Source organism: Mirounga leonina, unplaced genomic scaffold (assembly GCF_011800145.1).
Source record: "Mirounga leonina isolate KUSES-001 unplaced genomic scaffold, KU_Mleo_1.0 Mir_166, whole genome shotgun sequence".
Taxonomy (NCBI): Eukaryota; Metazoa; Chordata; class Mammalia; order Carnivora; family Phocidae; genus Mirounga; species Mirounga leonina.
Window position 1 is genome coordinate 3,319,053 of NW_023270418.1, and position 24,332 is coordinate 3,343,384.

The 24,332-nt window shown below is 36.2% G+C and overlaps 1 protein-coding gene across 1 annotated transcript in view; it reads left to right on the forward strand.

Moving 5' to 3' along the window:
- Positions 1-22,679, forward strand: part of SLC17A6 (solute carrier family 17 member 6) — a 40,869-nt gene extending 18,190 nt beyond the window's left edge. Inside the window, exons 4-12 of the mRNA XM_035012297.1 lie at positions 4,611-4,725; positions 6,703-6,790; positions 7,485-7,571; positions 10,606-10,748; positions 14,381-14,530; positions 19,025-19,157; positions 19,981-20,091; positions 20,538-20,665; positions 21,416-22,679. Of these exons, the coding sequence (XP_034868188.1) occupies positions 4,611-4,725; positions 6,703-6,790; positions 7,485-7,571; positions 10,606-10,748; positions 14,381-14,530; positions 19,025-19,157; positions 19,981-20,091; positions 20,538-20,665; positions 21,416-21,751 (1,291 nt within the window). The 3' untranslated portion in view covers positions 21,752-22,679. The remainder of the gene's footprint in view (positions 1-4,610; positions 4,726-6,702; positions 6,791-7,484; positions 7,572-10,605; positions 10,749-14,380; positions 14,531-19,024; positions 19,158-19,980; positions 20,092-20,537; positions 20,666-21,415) is intronic.
- The last annotated feature ends 1,653 nt before the right edge of the window (positions 22,680-24,332 follow it).

Below are 24,332 nucleotides of genomic sequence, written 5' to 3' on the forward strand. Positions count from 1 at the left end.
TTACTCAGGGTACTGGGTACCACCATGTCCAGCCAACGTGGAAGTTTCCCTATGAAGGGCTCACTTCTTGGTCACCCCAGCTGGAATGGATTTTTCCCTCTTTTGTTTTTCATTTGTACTCTTATTATGACCTTTGGTTTAAGTTGTCTCTTGCTACTTGTCTCTCCCTTCCTTTCTCCTACTATATCCCGGGCCATCTTTATCTTTTCTCCTGAGTGCCTGATAGCATCATATTGGTGAAAGAGCACAGATTTTCACATCAGCCTGGATTCCAGTCTCCACTTTACTGCTTGCTTTTGTCTTGCACAATCATTGTCTCCAGTTTCCTATTTGTAAAGTGAAATGAATGTGTGGCTCAGAGAGCAGTTGTGAGGATTAAATGAATTAATGTAGGTGGAGCGTGTATAGTAAGCGTTCGGTAGGTTTTAGCTACCTTTTCCTTCTCAGCACTGTACCCTACTCTAAATATAGGCTCACAAAGAATTAGAGTGTGAATGCATAAATGAATGTTGAATGAAGTGGCTGCTTTAATTTTGGCTGTGTGTAGCACAGCAAGAGAAAGTGTGAAGGGTTCCCATACTGGGCAAGAATTTTGATAATCAGAATTTTAATTACCTGGGTATTGAGTTGGATAACAATGATATGAAACTTTAAAAAGAAGATGAGGTTCTGAAAAGTCTGATAGATTTCATTCTTTTTTTTTTTTTAAGATTTTATTTGTTTGACAGAGAAAAAGGTAGTGAGAGCAGGAACACAAGCAGGGGGAGTGAGAGAGTGAGAAGCAGGCTTCCCGCTGAGCAGGGAGCCCAATACAGGGCTCAATCCCAGGACCCTGAGATCATGACCTGAGCCGAAGGCAGACGCTTAACGACTGAGCTACCCAGGCGCCCCTGATAGATTTCATTCTTAAATAGAAAAAAAAGTCAATGCATTTTTATGATCCAATAGCAACTAATAATGAAAAAGGGATAGTTAAAAGAATTTAGGAACTTAAAAGTAGGAATCATTTAGATATGTCACAAGATTATATAATTAGAAACACTATCCAGGGCAAGAGTAGAAAATAAACTTTGAAAGTGATCTATTGATGTTTTCTTTCAGGAATAGTAGGGTGAGTTCAAATAGCTTTGTGAAGATTATTATTTAAATTTACAGTTAGAATCCCGAAACACATTACTAACTACATGTGTGCATAATCAGATGAAAACCCTAGTAGTAAAACCCACTGGCTTTGGAATCAGACAGACTAGATTTGAACCAGGGTTCTTCTACTTGGAACTGATGAACAACTTGTGCAAGTGATTTCACTTATCTCAGGCTTAGTTTCTTCATCTATGAAATGGGTGTATAAATAATACCCATCTCACTGGGTTGTGAAGTAGTTGTGGATTTTATGGCATGTGAGGTGTTAGCATAATGGTGTCTAGCAAGTTGAAGAAGAACTTAGTAGATTTAGGGCTAACTCTAGTGGGTGCTCAACAAATAGTTCATAACTGATTCAGTTCTACTGGTGGATGATTTTTGTCCCCCAGAGGACATTTTACAATTTTTGTAGACATTTTTGGTTGTTACAACTTGGGGGCAAACACTACTGGCTTCTAATGTGGAAAAGCCACTAGACATACAATGCACTGGACAGAGAATTATCCATCCTGAACCATCGATCGAGCGGAGGTTGAGAAACGAGCTACAGAATGGGTAAAATTCATCTCTCTTTGGCATATATAGAGACGCAGTATCTTAAAACCCTTCAGAGAAAGTGATGGTTGAAAGTTATACTCATAGAAAATAAACTTTTTTTTTTAAAGATTTTTTAATTTATTTTTCAACAGAGAAAAAGAGACAGCGAGAGAGGGAACACAAGCAGGGGGAGTGGGAGAGGGAGAAGCGGGCTTCTCGCTGAGCAGGGAGCCCGATGTGGGACTCGATCCCAGAACCCTGGGATCATGACCTGAGCCGAAGGCAGACTCTTAACGACTGAGCCACCCAGGCGCCCCATAGAAAATAAACTTTATGCATCATACTTGCAAGAAATTATTGGAAAAGAAGACACACATATTAGATAAACCTAGATATAAACCTTATGGTGTTTTTGTTTGTTTGTTTGTTTGTTTTGTGGGCTTTTTTTTGCAAATCTTAGCATGCAAAATTATCACCTGGTTTCTTATTAAAACACAGTTCTTCAGGCTTCACTCCCAGCACAGTCTGATTTGGAAACTCTGGTGTGAAAAATCTGCATTTTTAATAAGCACTCCAGGGAATTCTGATGCAGCTGGTTCATGGACAACAGTTTGAAGGGATTCGGGCGGATGCATAAGTCATCTAAACACTTTGAAAAATCCTATAGCATTATGTAGCTCTAGTTCTCATTATCCTTAAAGCCTGAAGCACGGTCAGTCTCTTTTATTATCGAGGACCATAAGCAACATGGGATACATCTACAGAAAATACAGTCAGCATGAGTTTGGCAGTACCCAGACAGCCTACCCATATGACCAAAACTCCAGTGTTGTTTGCCCTTCCTGCTTTCATCCTCTCTGTTACACAGGTAAAACACTTGCACTCCCAGAACAGTAGAAACATGTTTATCTCACCGGCCTTTGGGAACTTGCACCATTCACCACTAGGTCCAGGAAACATGCCCCATACACTTTCTCCTATTTCCTCTCAGCCTTAAAGGAAACCTCCAAAATGTCCTGGGGTTTGCATACAAGAACATTTGGATTGCATTTTTAAGAGAGGTGAAAAATTCTTTCAACATAAATGTAATGATCAACAAAAATTCATCTTAAATCAATTTTTATAACCATTTTGGGTTCTTATTTTATAAAGACAGGTTATGGGATTTTGCCTTTCTTTTCTGAAAAAATAAATCCATATTTGGCAGACGTTTAATGTCACTGGGTGTGTGGCATTTTAATGGGAGTAATCATTTTTAGAAATAGAAAGTTTCTATTTTGTGATAGACATTTAGGAAATAAATTATTCTTTGTCTCAAACCTAGAGATACCTATTCAGCAAACAGCACAGAGGAAGAATAGAACAAGATATTTACCTCCTGAGTGATGACCCCAGTGGCGAGAAGCCACTGAGGACAGGCGGATATTAGATTACATCAAATAAACAAAAGTATTTGACCTGGTCTATGATTCATAGAAAAACAGCTGATCCACTTTGGCCCTTCATAAAGTCATTTCTCAAATTTCAGTAGCTGATTAATAATGATCAAGGCCCCCTTCAGAAGCGCCAATCTTTAACTCTTACGGTTAAATGGGCCCCATGGAAGAATCAGAGCCTCTATGAAGCAACAATCTTCACTGAATTCAAGGCTCAACGTTCGACTGTAGAAAACTTGCACAAGACACACAGCTTAGCTCATTAGAGATAGTGTGTCCCCAGACTTCTCTCCAAGACGATATTTTTAAAGGTACCCAGTTAAGGGAATATTTTTCTTACTAGTGTGAACATTATGGAAGATTTTTTAAGAACAGAGTGGAATTTTTGCTTGCAGATGGAGGAGGGGGTGAGCACCATATTTTCAGCAATTCTTTTCTGAATCGTGTGTGTGCTGCTGAAGGTGTGCCTCAGGCAGTCCCCCCACTCACATACACAAAAAAGAGAGAAAATATATATATAAAGTAATAGTTATTTTCATTACAAATACTTGTGCTGTGGGATCTAATCATGAGATTTCTTGGGGCATTTAAAATATAATTCCATTCATAAAATTTTTATGTATGTGCAGCTTTTAGGAAGTTGCAAATGGTCATATAATGTGAGACGTAACTCCATTCAGGAATTTGTTATTTTTTTGACAACTTTTCAGTGAGTATCTGCTATGTGTCAGGCACTGTGCTGTGTTAGGGATATAACAGTGGACCTCGAAAATACACTCTTGCCCCAAAGCAGCTTACATTGTAGACTGAGATATAGACCCAAACCGTAGACAATGATTTGGTAAATATTTGCAACTGGTTGTTGTTGTTGTTGTTTTAAGATTTTATTTATTTATTTGTCAGAGAGAGAGATAGAGCACATAAACCAGGGGGAGCGGCAGGCAGAGGGAGAAGTAGGCTCCCCGCTGAGCAAGGAGCCCAATGTGGGGCTCGATCCCAGGACCCTGGGATCATGACCTGAGCCAAAGGCAGATGCTTAACCGGCTGAGCCACCCAGGCATCCCAATATTTGCAATTTGTAATTAGATCTATGAAGAGAATAAATATGAGTACATATAGCTGGATTTATTAAATCTTTCTCTTATTTCTTGTGCGTCAATTATGTAACATTTCAAGATAGTCAAAATACCTATTTGTAGTGGTTAACCAAGTCCAGAACACATTTTATTCTTTTAGAAAAAATCTACCTTAAAATTAGCAAGCCAAGAAGAGGGCTCTCACCAGAGCCTGGCCAGGAAGCACCCTCATCTCCAGTTTCCAGCCTCTGGAACTGTGAGAAGTCAATTTCTGTGCTTTAACCACTCAGTCTATGGTACATTGTTATGGTAGACTGAGCTAATATACAAGTGTTCGTTTTACAGTGGGAAAAAAAAAATTGCCTTCAATTAACTTGACCTGAGAAATTTAGATCTATGAACTCCTTTTCTTTTTCAGGGTTTTTGGAGCTGCCATACTTCTTACCTCTACTCTGAATATGCTAATCCCATCAGCAGCCAGAGTGCATTATGGGTGTGTTATCTTTGTCCGGATATTGCAGGGCCTTGTTGAGGTATGGAACTGCAGGATGGCGCCATCTGAAGGTTGGCATGTTAATCAGAACCAGCAGATTATCTTTGACTTGATCTATAAATAAACATTTTATAAAGTTGTGACTACAGAGTATGCTTGAAAAGTTGGAAAATTAAGGCATTCAGATATTTTGTGTTTAAATAATGCTAAAGTACAACTGTGACTGCTTGCCTCCCCTTCTCTAGAATGGAGTGGTATTAAAGAAATGTTTAGTGACTATTTGACTGAAAAAAAAAAGGGGGGGACAAGCACTTTGGTTAATGTGCTGTGAGGAGAATTTCTGAGTCTGTCCTTTGCTGGTGATAACCCTGAATTAATACCTTTGGGGAGATTTATACCACATCCTTGTTAGACTTGAATCATGATTTGTTTTTTCACTGGAATATTTCATCTACTAATTCTTTGGGAATATAACTCTAATGATTGACTTTTTTTTAAATTTAATTTTATTATGTTATGTTAATCACCATACATTACATCATTAGTTTTTGATGTAGTGCTCCATGATTCACTGTTTGCGAATAACACCCAGTGCTCCATGCAGAACGTGCCTCTTTAATACCCATCACCAGGCTAACCCATCCTCCCACCCCCCTCCCCTCTAGAACCCTCAGTTTATTTCTCAGAGTCCATAGTCTCTCATGGTTCGCCTCCCCCTCCGATTTCCCCTCCTTCATTTTTCCCTTCCTGCTATTTTCTTCTTCTTCTTCTTTTTTTCTTTTAACATATAATGTATTATTTGTTTCAGAGGTACAGGTCTGTAATTCAACAGTCTTACACAATTCACAGCGCTCACCAGAGCACCCTCCCCAGTGTCTATCACCCAGCCACCCCATCCCTCCCACCCCACCCCCCACTCCAGCAACCCTCAGTTTGTTTCCTGAGATTAAGAATTCCTCATATCAGTGAGATCACATGATACATGTTTTTCTCTGATTGACTTATTTTGCTTAGCATAATACCCTCTAGTTCCATCCACGTCGTTGCAAATGGCAAGATTTCATGGGGGTTTTTTTGATGGCTGCATAGTATTCCATTGTGTATATATACACCACATCTTCTTTATCCATTCATCTGTTGATGGACATCTTGGCTCTTTCCATAGTTTGGCTATTGTGGACATTTAAAAACCTCAGATTAGCCTACCTATTGCCCTTCTCTTCTCCTGAAATATAGTGGGAGTAGATAAATCAGATAAAGTATTAAGCACTGAAAACATTCTCTTTTCTCTCCAAAAAGAAAGAAAAAATTGGTAGGATAAAAATATATAAAATGGGTAATTATTTTATTTTATTTTTTTTAAAGATTTTATTTATTTGACAGAGAGAGGCACTGTGAGGAAGGGAACACAAGCAGGGGGAGTGAGAGAGGGAGAAGCAGGCTCCCCACGGAGCAGGGAGCCCAATGCAGGGCTCAATCCCAGGACCCTGGGACCATGACCTGAGCCGAAGGCAGACACTTAACAAATGAGCCACCCAGGCGCCCCTAAAATGGATAATTATTTTAAAAGCCTTAAGTTCTAGACACTACTTTCAGGAAGTGTGAGCTTCAAGGATCTAAGCTTTATCTTCCTCTATCTGGATTCCTTATATCTGGGAATCACTGTGTTTAATGCCTCATGAAAAGGCCTCCCACATTTCTCAAACTGTTCAAAGTTCCAGATGAATGGAGTAATAGAGGATCTTTTCTTTTGCCTTCATCAGAAGAAAACTGAGGTGGGAGGAAGAGTTGAAGGGTGGGGAGAATTTGGTCAGGTCACTAAAAAGAAGCCATGTCTTACCTGATCTGGGCTGAAAGTTTTTAAAGTGGAATTTCAGGGAATTAGTAAAGATCTATGAGTAGCCGCTTTCCCTAATATCTTGAGCCCATTCTAAGGAGACAGCATCAGAGAGGGGATTGTGCTTATTTTTCAGTGACCCTGTATCCTAAATGGTGATATATATCTTCCCCGTCACAGGGCGTCACCTATCCAGCATGTCATGGGATATGGAGTAAATGGGCTCCTCCTCTAGAGAGGAGTAGATTGGCAACCACCTCCTTCTGTGGTGAGTACTGCATGCAGATATAGTTATGGTGGGTAAAAGTTTAGGAACAAGTTGGATAAGAACTGAAAGTTGATATAGCTCATCTGTAAAATCATTTGTGTGTGTGTACATGAGGAAAGGTTTTTGACCACCACTTCAATTTCTTTAATTCTTATTGGTCTCCTTAAATCCTCTATTTCTTCTGTGTTTTGTATTTTTCTAGGAGTTCATCCATTTTATCTAAGTTTTCAAATATATTCATGAATAATTTTTATTTTTTATTTTTATTATTTTTTTTAAGATTTTTTATTTATTTATCTGAGAGAGAGAATGGGAGACAGAGAGCATGAGAGGGGGAGGATCAGAGGGAGAAGCAGACTCCCTGCCGAGCAGGGAGCCTGATGCGGGACTCGATCCAGGGACTCCAGGATCTCATGAATAATTTTTATAATAGTCTTTTTAATTTATTTTTTATTATAGTCTTCTTATTGTTAGATCTCTTTTGTGTCTTGGGTAAGTAGGTCATATCCTCTTATGTAGTCCCGTATCACTGGCTATGTATGTAGATAGATATATGTTGGAGATATAGGGGTGTGAGTGTACATGCACCTAAGTATGCAAGTGTGTTTGTGAGAGCCTACCAAGAAACATGAGATGAAGTTAAGAATTTCTACTTATTTCACTTACCTACCTCCCATTCTCCCTTTTACTTTAGGTTCATATGCTGGAGCTGTAATTGCAATGCCTTTAGCTGGCATTCTTGTGCAGTACACTGGTTGGTCTTCGGTATTCTACGTCTATGGTATGTTGCATACGATACAATCAAGTTAAAAGAAATGGGTGTAAACTCAAAACAGTGAGGTAGATTGCTGAATAGACCTGCATTCACTCACATTTTTTCCATTAAGAATCCTTTCCTTATATTTTGAGAAGATCGAGGAAAATGTTCTATCTCTATGATTCTCCCTACCTTGTAATTTATTGTTTTAAAAAGGAAGTACATTGCTGCTGGAAACTTTGGGATATATTTCATATATTGTCCTTGATTATGAAGAAAAAAATTAAATTAGCTCTTGATTCGTAGCCAATTAAGAAGAAAGAGCTAGGCAGCCCCCACTACTGCTTCCTCGGCTGACCCTGCCTCGTCAAGACTGAATAGGGATGGGAAGCTGGAAGGCGATAGCAATGCTAATGCAACAGTTCGCTTTTGTGACAAAATATTAATAGTCAGCAGCGGCAGTCTCACATTTTAGTCCTCGTTGCTCCAGGATTAAATGAAATGAAGCCCTCAAATGGAAATAAAAAGCACAAGAAACCCTGAGTCCAAAGTCCCTTTCTGTTTACTTTCTAACCAGAACCAGAAAGCTTACCACTTGAGAGTACCCCTAAAGTCTCTCTCTAGGAGACTTTTTTTTTTAGCCATGAGAAAAAGAAATACAAGAGAGGTGGATTCCAACTGATGTCACTGATTAATACCGTCTTTGGACGTGGGCAGGAGAATGTGAAGTATTAATGAAGTCATGAGGTAGAACTGAACAGTATCTGGCTGCTTCCGAATTTGGCATGATCCATTCCCACTTCAAAATGTTCTCATCAGAGCAAATTCTTAGGTTTGCAGAATATTATTAAATATGCTTTATGGCAGGAGCTCTTCTGGTTCAAAAGCCATGGATAGGTTTTAGATTCATGAATGTCTTAAATGATGAGCCATGCATGCATTTGTACATTTTTTTCCTGGGGAGATATTTTTATTAGATTTTAATCCATATCTTCCATTAGATTTTCAAGAGTCCATAATTCAAAGAAGTTTAAAGCAAATGTGTATAGGGTATATAGTACAAGTTGGGATACCGGGCCAGTAAATCAATTTGGGATTGATTTACAGTAAATCAATAAGGGATTTGTCCCTTAATTGAATCCATTACTTAACTGAAAATATGATGTGACTTTAAAGTAAGAATATTAATTTCCCGGGGTGCGTGGGTGGCTCAGTCGGTTAAGCATCTGACTCTTGGTTTTGGCTCAGGTCATGATCTCAGGTTCATGAGCTTGAGCAGCCTCAGGCTCCCTGCTCAGGGAGGAAATCTCCTTCCCCCACCCCTCCCTCTGCCCCTTCCCCTGCTCATGTGCATGGCATGTGCACATGCTCTCTCCCTCTCAAAATAAATAAATAAATAAATCTTTAAAAAAAAAGAATATTAATTTCCACAAAGCATTCATGAAAACCAATCTCATTATGTCAAGTTGTATCTCATTTAGTATTTATCATAGAATGATACAAAGTTTAAATATTAGATAATCTGAAAATATCACATCCCCATAGTACTTACTTACTGTGTATAACAAAATTGGGTCTTTGAGCCACACATTCAATATTAATATTTTAAAAATTAATAATATAAATTAAATATTAATAAGATAAGATAAGAACTGTATAGTGGCTTATGTTAAAAGAAGATAATGCATATATGGCAATTAGCTGACTGTCCAGCACTTCGCATTCAGTTAGCGGTAATGATAATTATTATTGAATCACAAGAGCTTTCATTTATTGAGTGCTTATTTTGTGCCATTTGCCATGCTGGTTGCTTCATGCATTATCTCCTTTAACTATATTTTGCCACAATCTCATAAAAAAGAAATCGTCTCATTTTATAGTGGAAGTTCACAGAGATTCAGTCATTGATTGGAGCATGTAGCTAATGAGTGACACAGTCAGGATTTGAATCTGGGAGAGCCATCTTCCATAACCACTACACTATGCCAAATTTTCACATACTATCTAACTCCCATTTGTGTTTGCTGTCATGTTTGGTAACGAAAAAATCTTTATCTGTGGTATAAAAGGAATCTTTATCTGTGGAAAAAATCAAAATCTGTGGTATTAAGAAATAATTCTTAGAGATTGAATGAGCAAGAAAAAAGTATTATAGAGATCAGGAGCATTTAGACTGTTACCCAAGGGATAAAGAACAGTAGAAGCCAAAAATGAAATAACTAGCCTCTGGGAAACCAGAATAAATCACTTGAAATTCTTTCTTTTATTAATACTTTAGATTTACATTACACAATAAGGGCATGTTTTAATGCTGAAAGTGCTAAATAAAGAAAGCGATGCTAAAGAAGTTTCAAACAGTTTATTGTATTAGAATTTATAGCTTTCATTTGCCCAGAGTGATCAATAGGTAATATTATGTACTGAAAATAATAATGGTATACAGTCACATAAAGTGTTAAATGTTACTACATTAATTACAGAAACTCCCACTTCCTGCCTTTTTTATGAATGATAGACACCCAGGCTAAAATAATCTAGATTTTATTTAATAATCTGTTTACTAGATCTGCAAGTGCTTACAGGAAAGGGAAATGAGTATTTTTTTGTGTGTGGAAATATAGACCACTTTCATATATTCAAAGAAGGCAAATAAGAAAATGATCCCCCCTCATAAAATTCTTTGAAGACAGGAATTTTGTCTGGTTCACCATATTTCTCTCACTTAGCAGAGTGCCTGGAATAGTAAATGCTCAGTAAATGTTTGTTGGATGTATGAACATGTTCCAAACTATACCATTCAATAATTATCCAATGCTGTGTCTCAGCATTATTGGAGACAGAGAGATAAAACTATAGGACCAGACTTCAGGAAGCTTGAAGTTCAGTGACATAACACAAGAAGAGCTGGCTGGTCAATTGGAGAAGCAGAAAATCCAATTCACATTCTAGAGAATGTGTTTGTCATGAGATTCCTGCAGTTTTATTCCAGCAAATGACAGTTACATGGGGGTATTTATGATAGATTTTTTATTTTCTTCTTTTGAACTCTTCCTTGCAGGAAGCTTTGGAATGATCTGGTACATGTTTTGGCTTTTGGTGTCTTATGAGAGTCCTGCAAAGCATCCTACTATTACAGATGAAGAACGTAGGTACATTGAAGAAAGCATTGGAGAGAGTGCAAATCTTTTAGGTGCAATGGAAGTAAGAACTTTATTATGGTGTATATTCCTGTTCTGATTCTTCATCTCACCTCCCTTTGACCAACCACTGCTGACCAACTACTTTCTGAGTCCCTATTCAACAAAACCTATTTGGTGTCAATCATGATTGTTTTCTTTCCTCCATCCATACTTTCTGACTTAGGAATGATTGCTACTTCCCCCATCTATAATTTCTTTTTTTTTCTTTATCTTTTCTTAATGATCTTCAAATTTGCCCTGGACTACGGCTATGACTAGAAACCTAAACAAGCTTTTATAAACAGTTCAATATGGTCCATAATTTAAACAAACTCAACAAATATTTGTTAATTTCAGATTGTAGGAAATGCCAGATCACCTAACACAATCATGAAAAGGACTATTTTTTTGTGTATTGAATTGTCTAAATGTTAGGTGTTATACGTGTGTATTTATGCTATATGTGGTTAAAGAAATATTAAATCATTAGAATGTCAATAATAGATAGCTGACATAAAAATATTCTTAATATAGAATCTTGTTATTGATAAAATCTTATCATTTTCAGGATTATTATTATGAAGATAAAGTATCATAAAAATATAACATGGACCCCTTTTCTGATTCTAATTTGATTTCTTGCATGGGCTCTATGGAGAGAGAAAATGCAGTTCTGTGTCAATAAAGCAAATATTTTAGTCCGCATGACATTAATATATCATAAATATTAATTAATAGCCATTTGATACTATTAAAAAATGGAAGGCAAAACTAACGTATTTAGACAGGCTCAGTAATTCAGCACCTAAACAGTAACTCAATTTCCTTATGCTGAGAGCTGGAAGGTATCACGCACGGCCGAAGAGTCAGCGTCTCCTATACATTATGCTTCTCTTTCTTTTGAAGGCTCCTCCCCTCTTTCTAATTATCTTTAATTCCAGCTCTGATTCTCTACTTCGTTTGTTAGAGAAGGTCTGTCTTTGACATCTCATCCTAGGTACAAAGGTCTATCACCCACCGTGGTTAAGGCCTTTAATGAATAAGAAAAATCCCACATTGGATATCATTCAGAAGTGAAACTTCAGTACTTAAAAAAAATTCTAACACTATGGACTGGCATTAGAAACTCCCCTGCCTGTTTCCTTCTGTAAATGGACTGGAAGTTTCTTTCTAATGGTGGCTACTTAAGAAACAAGTGGTTCTGCAGGGAGGGGTGTTGGCCATGTGTGTGGTGCCCACTGGCAGCAGTTGCTGGGAGCGGAAACGAAATATAGGCTGATCTATGGTGAGTTCAGCATTTAGCCTCAATTTCTAGCCCCAGGTAATCTGATCAACCTGTATTTTCATTACTTAACTATGCTTCTTTTATTTACCAGTTCTTGAAAGGTTGTGTGTCTAAATCAAGCATAAATTTTTTTAAACAATCAAAAATTTAGTCTAAGCGAAAACCAGTTTCTGGAAATGACCTTAAAAAGAACAGCTGGTAACTTGATAAGACAGCACAGATGATCTCAAACTCCCCCCATTTCCTTACCTTACTGCTTGCCCAAACATAATATTTTACTTCTTACTGATGTTTGATACTTTCCTGTAGCTTCAAAACAAAATTAAAAATGAGATTATATTTTAGTTATTGTACTTGTAGTTAATTTTGAACTTTTTATTGTGAACAACTTTAATATACAGCAAAGCAGAAAGAATAGTAATATCCATGTATCCACTGCATAAATGCAACAGTTATCAACACCCTGCCTTATTTACTTCATTTTTCTTTTTGCTGAATGATTTCAAAGTAAATGAGATGTCCTAACACTTTACCCACAAATACTTCACATGCATCTCTAGAAAAATAAAAATACTCTTTCACAGTCTAAGTACTATTATTATACCTAAAACAATTAAGAATAATTCCCTACATTATCTAAGACCGAGATCATATTCAGATTTCTACTACCCAGTCCAAATTCAAATCTCTAGTCTATATTCATATGTCCTTTGTAGCTATTTCTTTGGAGTCTGCATCCAATTAAGGAGCACACATTGCAGCTGACTATAATGCCTTTTAAATATTTTTTTCTTAAAAAATTAAATATAACATGTGTACAGAAAAACACACAAATCATAAGTGAACAACTTGCTTAATTTTTGTAAACCATACACACCTGTGAAGCAAATAGCCAGGTCAGTAGTAGACTGTTATCAGAATACTATAAGCCCTCCTATCACCCCGAATAATTTTTTAAGGTATAAAATTAGATACTTCTATCTTACATTTGATGAAGTATTTTACAACCTGAAGAATAAAGTTCTTAGTAGAGATGATCCAGGTATGAATAATAGAAACATTTTCCCAGCAGGAAAAAGGTATTTACTTTTAATAATATTCTGAAGTTATTTCTTATACAAACATAATACTACCATGCTGACATCCCTGTATCCAACAATTTTCATTTTCTGTGAAATAAGTATATTTATCTGGCGTTATTTTCCCGGAGTATATAGGACTTAAAAAACACACTTTTTGAACCCAGCTAGGATGTTGTCACTGGATATTTGTATTCAAAGCCAAGGTACTCATTATATGTTATTAGGTATTCTTTTGTTTTTGTTTTTTGTCATATGTATTTGTGATCACGACAGTATAACTTCTTACTCTATTACTTTTAAAGTGAGTCACAATCAATACTAGCAATTATGATGCTCTACATCCAGGAATAATTAACTAAATCTGTGTAAAAAATGTCTGCCTCCCCTTTTATTAATTTGGTCAGGTTAAGGATCCCAAGCTAGCATTAAATGGAGTTATTTCAGGCTATTGTTTCTTCACCAAACAGTATTTTGATGTTCAAAATAAAATCATTGAGAAAGTGAGAATATGAGAGACATTTTCAGGTCTAAAAATATTAGTCTTGGGGGAGGATACTTGCTTTATTTTTGGGCATATACAGGATCTTTAAGTACACTAGATATAGTTTTTAAATGGGTATCATAAGCAAAACCAATCCTATTTAAGTGGTTAATTTTGAATGCCTTGAATGTCATAAGTAACTAGTTATGATGTGCCCATGGTGTGCTGGATAGCCAAATACTTCAACCCAGCTGTATACCATGTGAGTTTTCTAGAACCTTGCCCTTTAGCATTACAGAATTTATATTGATATCCATTGTCTATCAAGAGGATTTATAGATAGGTAGTGGTATTATTAACTTTAGATAGGGTCTAGAATATTGCACTCTTAATTTTTCTTATTTTCTCCTCCTAACTATATTGAATTTTTGGTGTTTTAGATAAAATATTTTGGATACCAACAAGGTTACTGATATGGCAATGATCTTTAGCTGAGGCATGATCTATCACTGCCAGAAAAAAAAATCTTGGAAACTAGGATCTGTGCTTTTGGAATTGTTTTCTATAAACATAAGATCTTATATATTCTGAAAATGGGAACAATTTAATCAGAAGAAGAGGCTAATATCTTTTTTTTTCCAACAATTCATGCAGCTAAGGTTAACTAGACTTTTGCAATTGATTTCATTACCTCCTACTCATGCCTCAACATATACATCCTGAAAATGCAAAGCACCTATTATTCCCATTTTCTAAGTTAGAAAATACTTTAAATGGTCAGAATTGCTCTCTTTTTGGGATTTCAGAAATTCAAGACTCCATGGAGGAAATTTTTTACATCTATGCCTGTCTATGCAATAATTGTTGCAAACTTCTGCAGAAGCTGGACTTTTTACTTACTGCTTATTAGTCAGCCAGCATATTTTGAGGAAGTCTTTGGATTTGAAATCAGCAAGGTATGTAAAAATTATCTTTGTTTAACTAGTGCATTACTTTTGTGTTCAATTAAATATTACGTTCCTTTGCCAGTATTTTATCTTCTAAATTTTAGGAGTTACTCATTTATTTGTTTATCCACTTAACAAATAACTTCTGGGAAACAAAGACTAAGTAAGGTGTTTGAGCGTCTACTGCATTCAGCTGTCTGCTAGGAAGTGCTCTTTTTGAAGGCAAAATCAACCTAGTCTCTGCCCTCGTGGAGCTTATCTCTCTATTAGGGTGGACAGCACCGTGGCCCTTCCCCTGTAAAGAAACATAACTTCCTTTAAGTCTCAGGTCAGAGACAATGTAACAGTGAACAAAGAAAGAAATTTTTATTGAAATGGAATTGTGTTTATATAATTACCAATCTCTTCTTCAATGCTTTCAAAAATCTGTCTGGTAATCTTGCCTGTGTGAAAGCTTTTTATTTTGATGTAGTCCTGATTGATAGACAAATGGATAAGGAAGATGTAATACACATGGACACACACACAGACACACACACACATGCTGGAATATCACACAGCTATAAAAAGGATGAGACTGTGCCATATGCAACAACATAGATGGGCCTAGAAGGCATTATATTAGATTGAATAAATCAGACTTTGAGAAAGACAAATACCATATGATTTCATTCATAGATGGAACCAAAAAAAAAACAAAAACAAAAACAAAAAAACCCAAATGAGTAAACAAATGAAAAGCAGAATCAGACTGTAAATAGAACAAACTGGTAGTTACCAGAGGGGTAGGAAATGAGGGATGGGCAAAATGGGTGAAGGGGAACGGGAGACACAGGGTTCCAGTTATGGAATGAATAAGTCATGGGACTAAATGGCACAGCATAGGGAATATAGTTAATGATATTGTAATAATGTTGTATGGTGACAGACGGTAACTACACTTATGGTGAGCATAGTGTAACATATAAACTTGTCAAATCACTTTGTAGTGCACCTGAAACTAATGTAACATTGTGTGTTAACTATACTTAAGTAAAAAAAAAAAATTTAATTTCTTATAAACATAAAAAAAATCTTGCTAAAATATTTGAGAAAGCAAAAAAAAAAATCTGAAAACATTCTTGTGTGTCATTTATTCAATTTATTCACTTAACAGGCATTTGTTGAATATGATGTGTGAAGCTTTGTGTCAGATTCAGAAATAAAAACATGGTTCCCGTCCTCAGGAGTTCACAGCTTTTGGTGGTATAGACAAAAGCAATTAGTTACCAGTTACACACAGTATGCTAAACCCTACAGACATTTGTTCATAGCTGTGAAAATGTAATTATTTGGGGATTTTCTATAAGGATAAAATGAACATAAAAATAACTACTTTATAGAAGAGTCTGAAATTCACAAGGTCCTTTCATATTCATGAACAACCTTGTTTGGTTGACCAGCTGGATAACTCTCATCATTTCTGTTGATGGGGAAACAAACTAGGGAAGGTATTTAAATTGCCTAAGGCCAAGCTGATAATATATGCCAGAATCAAGGTTAAGCCCGATTCTTTAATTTATGTTTCAATTCCCTTTACTACGCTATTCAAATTCAGGTAGACCCTATCTTCATTTAAGCACTTAGCAAGTATTTGTTAAATGCCATCTCTGCCAAGCCCTTTGCTGAGTCTGAATACACTCGTCTGTGCTGGCCATGGACTTGCCATTTCTCTTCATGTCATTACATCCATCCAGCTGGGCTCGCTATTCATGTTAAGTCTCTACTTGAAAGACTATCTGAGGGCTGAAATTGAAGAAAACCTGAGTTTAGGAGAAGCTATTCTAAGAGCTCTTTTGTAATCCCTGTTTCTAAGGAAACTGTTTCCTCCATTCCTGAGAAGAATGGCTGCTTTAGATAGGGCTCTTCTCTCTAGAGCTGATCAAACATTGCAGGGTAGCCTTTGGAAGCTCCGAGAGGTGTTATACTTCTCAACAAAGGCTGCTGGAGGTGTGAGTCCATTTTCATAATCTAGGACAAATATGACACTGTGAGGCTATTAATAAAGTCAGGTCTCATGGGGGAGAAGTGAAGGAGCCAACTGATGTTCATGAAACTGCGTGGTCATTCTGGCCCTGTAGCTCCACTTAATTGAAAATGCTTGAGTAAAAGCAATGATATTTTGCCAAAACTAAATATAATAACCAGATGAGTTGATTTGATTTACTTGTTATATTTTTAACTAAAATTGTAGATAAGTTCTACATACACAGATTGGTTGAAGACTTTGATTATACTGGTTAAAAAAAAAAAAAGCCACTGACTTACTTGAAAAATGTATGAAGGAGGCAGTGAAGGAAATAGAGCATGGGCTTTAGATCCAGGCTGGCAGGGCTCGGGACACAAGCTCTGCAATAAACTATTGATACATAACCTGGGGCTGGTTTTTGAATGATTGCCAACTTTGATTTTATTTTCCATAAATAATGGTTATTAATGTTGTCAGAACTGTGGCAAAATGTAAGCAAACTAAAATATTTAGATGGAGGATAGTTCTCTCCAACCTTAGTTAAACTGAGTACGCTGCAGACTAAAACACAAGTGCAATAGCTCAATCTTCATTTCAAGTAGACTGACCCAGTTAAAGCAGAAATATATATAGATGTGTGCATATATATATATATATATATACTATAAATGATATTTTAGTATTTTATATAAATTGTTGGATAACTTTCATAAAGTTCTGCAACTTGGCCCTGTTGAGGTCACGTATGGAATATGTCCACATATTGTCCTAGGAACTGGGAGATTGAGTACCTCCAAGTATTAAGACATTGGGCTAGGATATTCCCAACTTCTGTCTCGTTAACCTCTAGATTGTTAGCTCCTTGCACTTCCCATAGTGCTTTGCTGAAAGAGAATAACTAATAATCATAGCTTTATTCTTTGTTTATCCAAAGGAATTAAAATGTCTGTTTGAGTAGATAATAAATAGCAAAGGGTGTTCAATTTAAGAACTTTTCAGATGTCTCAAACACTGAGTCAAGATACAGGCCAGTTACGTGGACTTAGGAAATGCAGGTCACTCTCCGGCTTTCTCTGCCTCTAGAAGCAAACACATGACATGCAATTCTACGCACATCCTAACGTGGTGTATTTCAGAATGTTTTCTTGTCTGATGGTTTCTTTCCACACATTCGTTGCTTTAAATGTATCTACTGTAGTTAAGAATAAAGAACCATTCTGCTTTTCAAGATGCTGTTCTCAAAAGCAATAATGTTTGCCTTAATGTCAGTTTACCCTATAGTTTTACTTAGTCCACATTTGTTTAGCCTATACTAAATGCCAGGTTTTGAACTAAATTAAGAACATTCAGCACATTATCTGGTTTTATTTGATTTTTCTTTCTCAGATGGTGGCAGTGCTAAGCATAGTGGTTAAAAGCCCAGTTTTTAGACTCAGGTAAAAATGGCTCAGTATTTGGTTCTGGAAATGATTTAGCCTTTTTAAGTTATACGTTCTTCATCAATACAAGAGAGTAATAATATTATAAACTTTCACCTGGGTACAAGAGAGAATTAAATAACTCAGACGTTTGAGCTCTGTGGGAGTCATTCACTGACTCAATCATGGTAACAAACCGACTCCGTGGGCGTGGTACTCAAGTCTGCCATTGTGACATCAGCAATCTTTGTCTCAAACCTTCAATAATCTTACTTGGAAGACATTTTTAAACACAAATAATAAACTTTTCCCCAGTACTTAAAAATGCATTTTATTCATACTTCATGATGTCTAGAGAAGAGTGTCTTGCACATAATTATTGGCCAAAAAAATGTGTGTTGAATTGATGCTGGTAGGTTAGATTTTAGGTCGAGCTATTTCATATGAAATTAATACAGAAACTATATACCATTGTGTGACAATGTGACCAAATACTGACATTTGAAATAGAAAATACCTAACATTGAAGAACCGATCTGCATTTTCTGGGCTAAATTTAGCTTAGAAACTAAATATAAAACTCATAAGAGATACATATTTAAAATGCAATTAAGGTTTTTAGCCTTTCTAAGAATTAAAAAAACATAAATTTAAAAATAGAGCCTCTTCAAGGGCTTGGTCAAATGTATTTCTTATCCCTCTGACTCTGTCTCTGTGTCTCTCTCACTCACTAATGATGAATTTCTGCAAACATATTTAAGAATATAAAATAGGCACATAAATGTGAATCACTGTGATAAGATTCAGGATAGTTTATTCATAAACTCAAAATTTACTGACTCATTACACAGGAAAAAAAAGTATTCTCTTCTAAAAGATAAAAAGTAACTTTACTTAGCTTTTCTCATTTATTCTGTGGAAGTTATTGCTTATTCCAGGAAGGAGTAAGTGGTCATTTGGAGACAGTACTTTTTCTTTCTTTTTCCATAAAGAATTTATGATGGATTCAAAAAACCAAGACCATTGCCCATATTACTTATGGTCATGTATATGTCTCCTCTTTCTCTTTTTCTTCAGGTTGGCATGCTATCTGCTGTGCCACACTTGGTAATGACAATTATTGTGCCCATTGGAGGGCAGATTGCAGATTTTCTAAGAAGCAAGCAAATTCTTTCAACTACTACAGTAAGAAAGATCATGAATTGTGGTGGTAAGTACATAAGTGATGTGAAGCACATGATTTGGCTCATGGAATGCTGATATACGTGCGTGAGTAACTTTTACTGTGCATGTTACATATGCAGCTAAATTTGTGTCTTCATTGTTCATTTATAATCATTTCCCTATCTTCAAATTTTCATAACTCCTATTTTTTTTTAAGATTTTATTTATTTATTTGACTGAGAGAGAGAGACAGTGGGAGAGGGAACACAAGCAAGGGGAGTGGGAGAGGGAGAAGCAGGCTCCCTGTTGAGCAGGGAGCCCAATGCAGGGCTCGATCCCAAGACCCTGGGATCATGACCTGAGCTGAAGACAGACGCTTAACGACTGAGCCACCCAGGCGCCCCTCATAACTCCTAATTTTAAATAACTACATAACTAACTCATCCCTGCCCACCACTGACACTTAAGGGCATATTCAATATTTTTATTAAAATGGAAGGCTTCAGTAATCTCTGTGCATAAATTATAACTGTTATTATTATTTTTAAATATTTTATTTATTTATTTGAGAGAGATGGTGGGGTAGGGGCAGAGCGAGAGAGAATCTCAAACAGACTTCCTGCTGAGCACAGAGCGCAAGGCTACCTGGGGCTTGATTTCACCACCCTGAGATCATGACCTGGGCTGAAATGAAGGTTCTGAGGCTCAACTGGTTGAGCCACCCAGCTGCCCCTGTTACTATTACTTTTAAGATAGACTCCCTGAAGAGGTTTCTTAGGTCAGATAAACATGAGCAGTTCTAGCAGTTTTGGCTCATTGGGAAGATTGACACAAATTTCTGAAGCGTTTCCATGTGTCTGTTTCCAAAGGTTTTGGCATGGAAGCAACACTGCTTCTGGTCGTTGGCTATTCTCATACTAGAGGGGTGGCTATCTCATTCTTGGTACTTGCAGTGGGATTCAGTGGATTTGCTATTTCCGGTAAGATACATGTTTTTAAATTTATAAATGTAACGTCCTGATTTTTGCCGGTAATAATACATATATTCTCCTTTCCTCTTTAATATTCTATTGTTGAAAAGTTACTTAACATATTTCCACTAGAAAGTAAAAAGAATAACACATTTAGAAGTCATTATTTGGATTCGTTACTTCTCATTTTCCTCCTGCTTACTCTTCTTTTTTTTTTTTTAAAGAGAATATTTCTCTGATTTGAGCATCACATATTAAGTGGTGGATAAGAACCCATACTTCATTCCACTCTGATCATATCCCTGAGCTAAGTTATCAAAAAATACTTACTGAGCACATGCAGTGTACCTAGTATCTTCTAAGGAGGGTGGTGAGTGTGGTAGAGAATATTCTACAGTCACCCACTTCCAAGGGGTTTAGGATTCTCTGACTCTAAGCTGATGTGTATATTTCAGGTTTCAATGTTAACCACTTGGATATTGCTCCGAGATATGCCAGTATCTTAATGGGCATTTCAAATGGTGTTGGCACATTGTCAGGAATGGTTTGCCCTATCATTGTTGGTGCAATGACAAAGAATAAGGTAAGACGTAGCTAAAGAAATGTTCAGTTTTTGAAGATTGTCTCTCATGGTAGAGAAGAGTTACTGTATTCTGTTCGGCATTCTCTCTGTGGTCTAGCCACCAGACCTCTGAGTAAGGGAGATCATTGAGGCTCACTAGAAAATCTCTAAGAACTCTGAGGAAGCCTTCTTTCCCAACCAATAAGCACTGTGCTTTTCAACACCTTTTAATATTTCTCATATTTCTGGCGTGGCAAAACAACAACAGCAAACCTTTTTTTCTCTGAGCTTCTTAGAGTACTCAAGTAGAAGTCTTCTGAGCTTTATTTGGAAACATCAATTCAGACTCTGCAGTTATCAATGGAAGAATATTATTATCAGCTATTTGTCCTTAAATGTAGAGCTTCACAATTATTTTTCACCAAAAGGAAATAAACAAAAGAAATAGGAGGAAAAAATATATGTAAATCAATGGAAATTCAAAGAGAGATTATGGGTATTTTAAAAATTAACACTTTCAAATTCGGAGTTTTAAATTTTAAATTTGGAGTTTTATTTCAGAACCTGAGATTTAAAAAAATTTTTCAATTAATGAAAGTCATAGGATTATGGAAAATTTCCATCACAGTATTTGCTTTACGTAATCAGAACAGGGCTTTCCCCTAAAGATAGCATTGTATGAAAAGCGTGCTGGTGGCTCATTCAAAGAAGAGGTTATGCTTTTCAAACATGGGGAGTCTGTTCTCACAGTGCTGCTTTTTGTTACTGCAGTCACGCGAAGAGTGGCAGTATGTTTTCCTGATCGCTGCCCTGGTCCACTACGGTGGAGTTCTATTTTATGCAATATTTGCCTCAGGAGAGAAGCAACCCTGGGCAGACCCTGAGGAAACAAGTGAAGAAAAGTGTGGATTTATCCATGAAGATGAGCTCGATGAAGAAACAGGGGACATGACTCAAAATCATATAAATTATGGTACCACCAAGTCTTACGGTGCCACAACACAGGCCAATGGAGGTTGGCCCAATGGTTGGGAAAAGAAAGAGGAATTTGTACAAGAAGAAGTACAAGACTCATACACCTATAAGAACCGAGATGATTATTCGTAACAAAGCTAATTGCTGGATTTATTTTTAGTGTTTGTGATTAAATTAATTGTGATTGCACAAAAATTAAAAAAAAAAAAGTGGTGTGCACACATAAACACATCAACCAGGCAAGTCTTGCTGTAAAAAATGAATCACAAACAAACTCATGAAGTTACCATCAAGTGCAATCTGTAGAAGTTGTGAAATGCCATCATTTCCATTCACGTCATCCATTTTTGCGTTTGTGATTTAAACGTTGACTGGTCAAAGTTGTAGAAGCGAGTAGTTACTCATTGGATTCGCGTGAGCTAAAACTCATCGCCATTTAATAAAGCACAACTACAACAGTTGGCACATCCCATCCTACAAAGGTTAGGAAGCCAAAGCTACTTGATCATGCAAAATGCACTTATATATTTGTTACACTGTATTGCAAGATATCATGCAGAAGTCCTGTTAGGAAACCCGAAGATGTCATGTTGGCTGCATCAGGTGGTGGCAATGTTTATTGAATATAAATTATGGAGTTGATATATCTCTCAGTTAGAGAAGAATATTGTGGGCTAGCAACTAGCAAAGTGTACTAAATAATTATTGTTATTACATAATGTGGAATATTTTGTTGGTTCTGAAAAGAAATATCTTGCCGTGTTTTATATGAAATGCTTGTGCAATATACTTATATCTGTGAAAGAGAACTTGTAAAGTGAGGGGTATGCTTCATGTTCTTCCATTCATTTACCTAACAGTATAAAACACTTCATGTTTCAACAGAAATCTGACTTTTCACGTAGCATATCACATAACTTTTTTGCAAAAAAATATAAAAAATAAATAGACTTTAATGTATTTTTTATTACAACTTTGTACTGGTTGTAACTTGCATTAGAAAAAAAAAGATGCATACACCATAAAGAATCTAATAAGAAATTTACTATGGAGACATAGCCCTGAAAATGCAATATTAACAACAAAAGAAATAGAAAATTGTTTAGATATTCTTCCTTAATAATGAAATACTATATGAAACTTGTGCCACAGAGGTATATATAATATGAAAAGATAAACTTAATAGAGATATTGTAAGTAGACGATTTTATTATTTAAAGTCCCATTTAAAAGATATTTGTCTTAAATATATAGGACAATAAATTATATTAAAATTATATCTATATATATATCTGTATATCTTATACATATCCATACACAAAAGCATAATAAACAATCTTCACAAAAAAACAAAAATAGCATACACCTAATGTTGGGTTAGGGGACTGCCATTTCTACTTTCATAGAGTCATAGAATTTTAGATGGGGCAGAGGCATTTTGCTTGTCATTTCTTAATATAACTCAACAGGAATTGCAACATTTGTGTTCCAAGCAATAAGTGCAAGGCATACAATTTCCTGTCTGTATATTATCTTCATTTTGCTTGTGGTAGCTGTCTGGGTGGTTGGAATGATTTTTTTTTTCTTTTAAAAAGTTGACATCCGATCTCTTTAGAATGTTCTAAACGATAATAATGCATTTCCCAATTCAATGCAAAATATCATCGGTGTATTTAATTGTCTATTCTGGATATTTGATCTGTTCATTGTATTGTGCTAGTGACTGGAAGCCCTGCTACTGCAAATAGAAAACATAACATTTGTTTTAAAGATGCAAACCCCCTTGACCTTAAGAAAATAAAAATATCCTTTGCTTTGAGTCTCAAAGTGATGTAATGTGATCATAGCTTTTGTTGTGTTGAATGAAAAGATGTGGACTATCATTTTGTTGCTGCAAAAAAAAAAGTGTTAATAAAATGCTCTATTTATCCTTTTGTAAAAATACAATACATTAATTTGGATTTATTTTATTTAGTTTGCAGCTTTAATGGGAGTTTAGCTTTCGTGTGTTCCCGTGAAGCCAAAGCTAGGTTCGAGAATAATAACCTTTTTAGCTACTTGAGATTTAATGGAAGAACATGGCACTCTTTAGATTGTGTGGGATGTGGTTCCATAGACAGAGTTTTGCATCAAGAAATGGGTCTCGGAGTCAAGCTCTATCTCTCGATGATAGCCTTCTCATAGCTTGTGTGCTAAGCTTACAGAAAAATTCAGGAAAAAATTCAAAAGTTGTCAGGTCAAGGATCCCATCTAATTTAGATAGTACGTGTAGGTTGTGCTGGACCCTGCTCTACCCATTCTATGTAGAGAATCTCATAGAACTCCACAATGACCCAAGGCAGGTACTCCTTTTAATCCCAGATTACAAGGGAAGAAACTGAAACTCATGAAGGTTAAAAAACTTCCCCAAGGTAAAATAGAGTAACAGCATTATATTATAACGTGTCAGCCAAAGAAGCAAGCAGTGAGCAAGATTTATCAAGGTAGCAGCCGGTGGAATGTGTGTGTCACTGGAAAAGTGATCATTTCGCTCCGATTCCCAATTTTATAGATGTGTAGAAAGGGAAGACCATAATTATACAACACTGGAATCTTACAGTCTTGGAACTTGACTGCTCAAAAGGACTTATGGGATGATTTAGGTGACACTCTTTATTTAACTAACTAAGACACTGAGGCTCAAGAAGAGAAACTGATGGGATACAGAGGATGT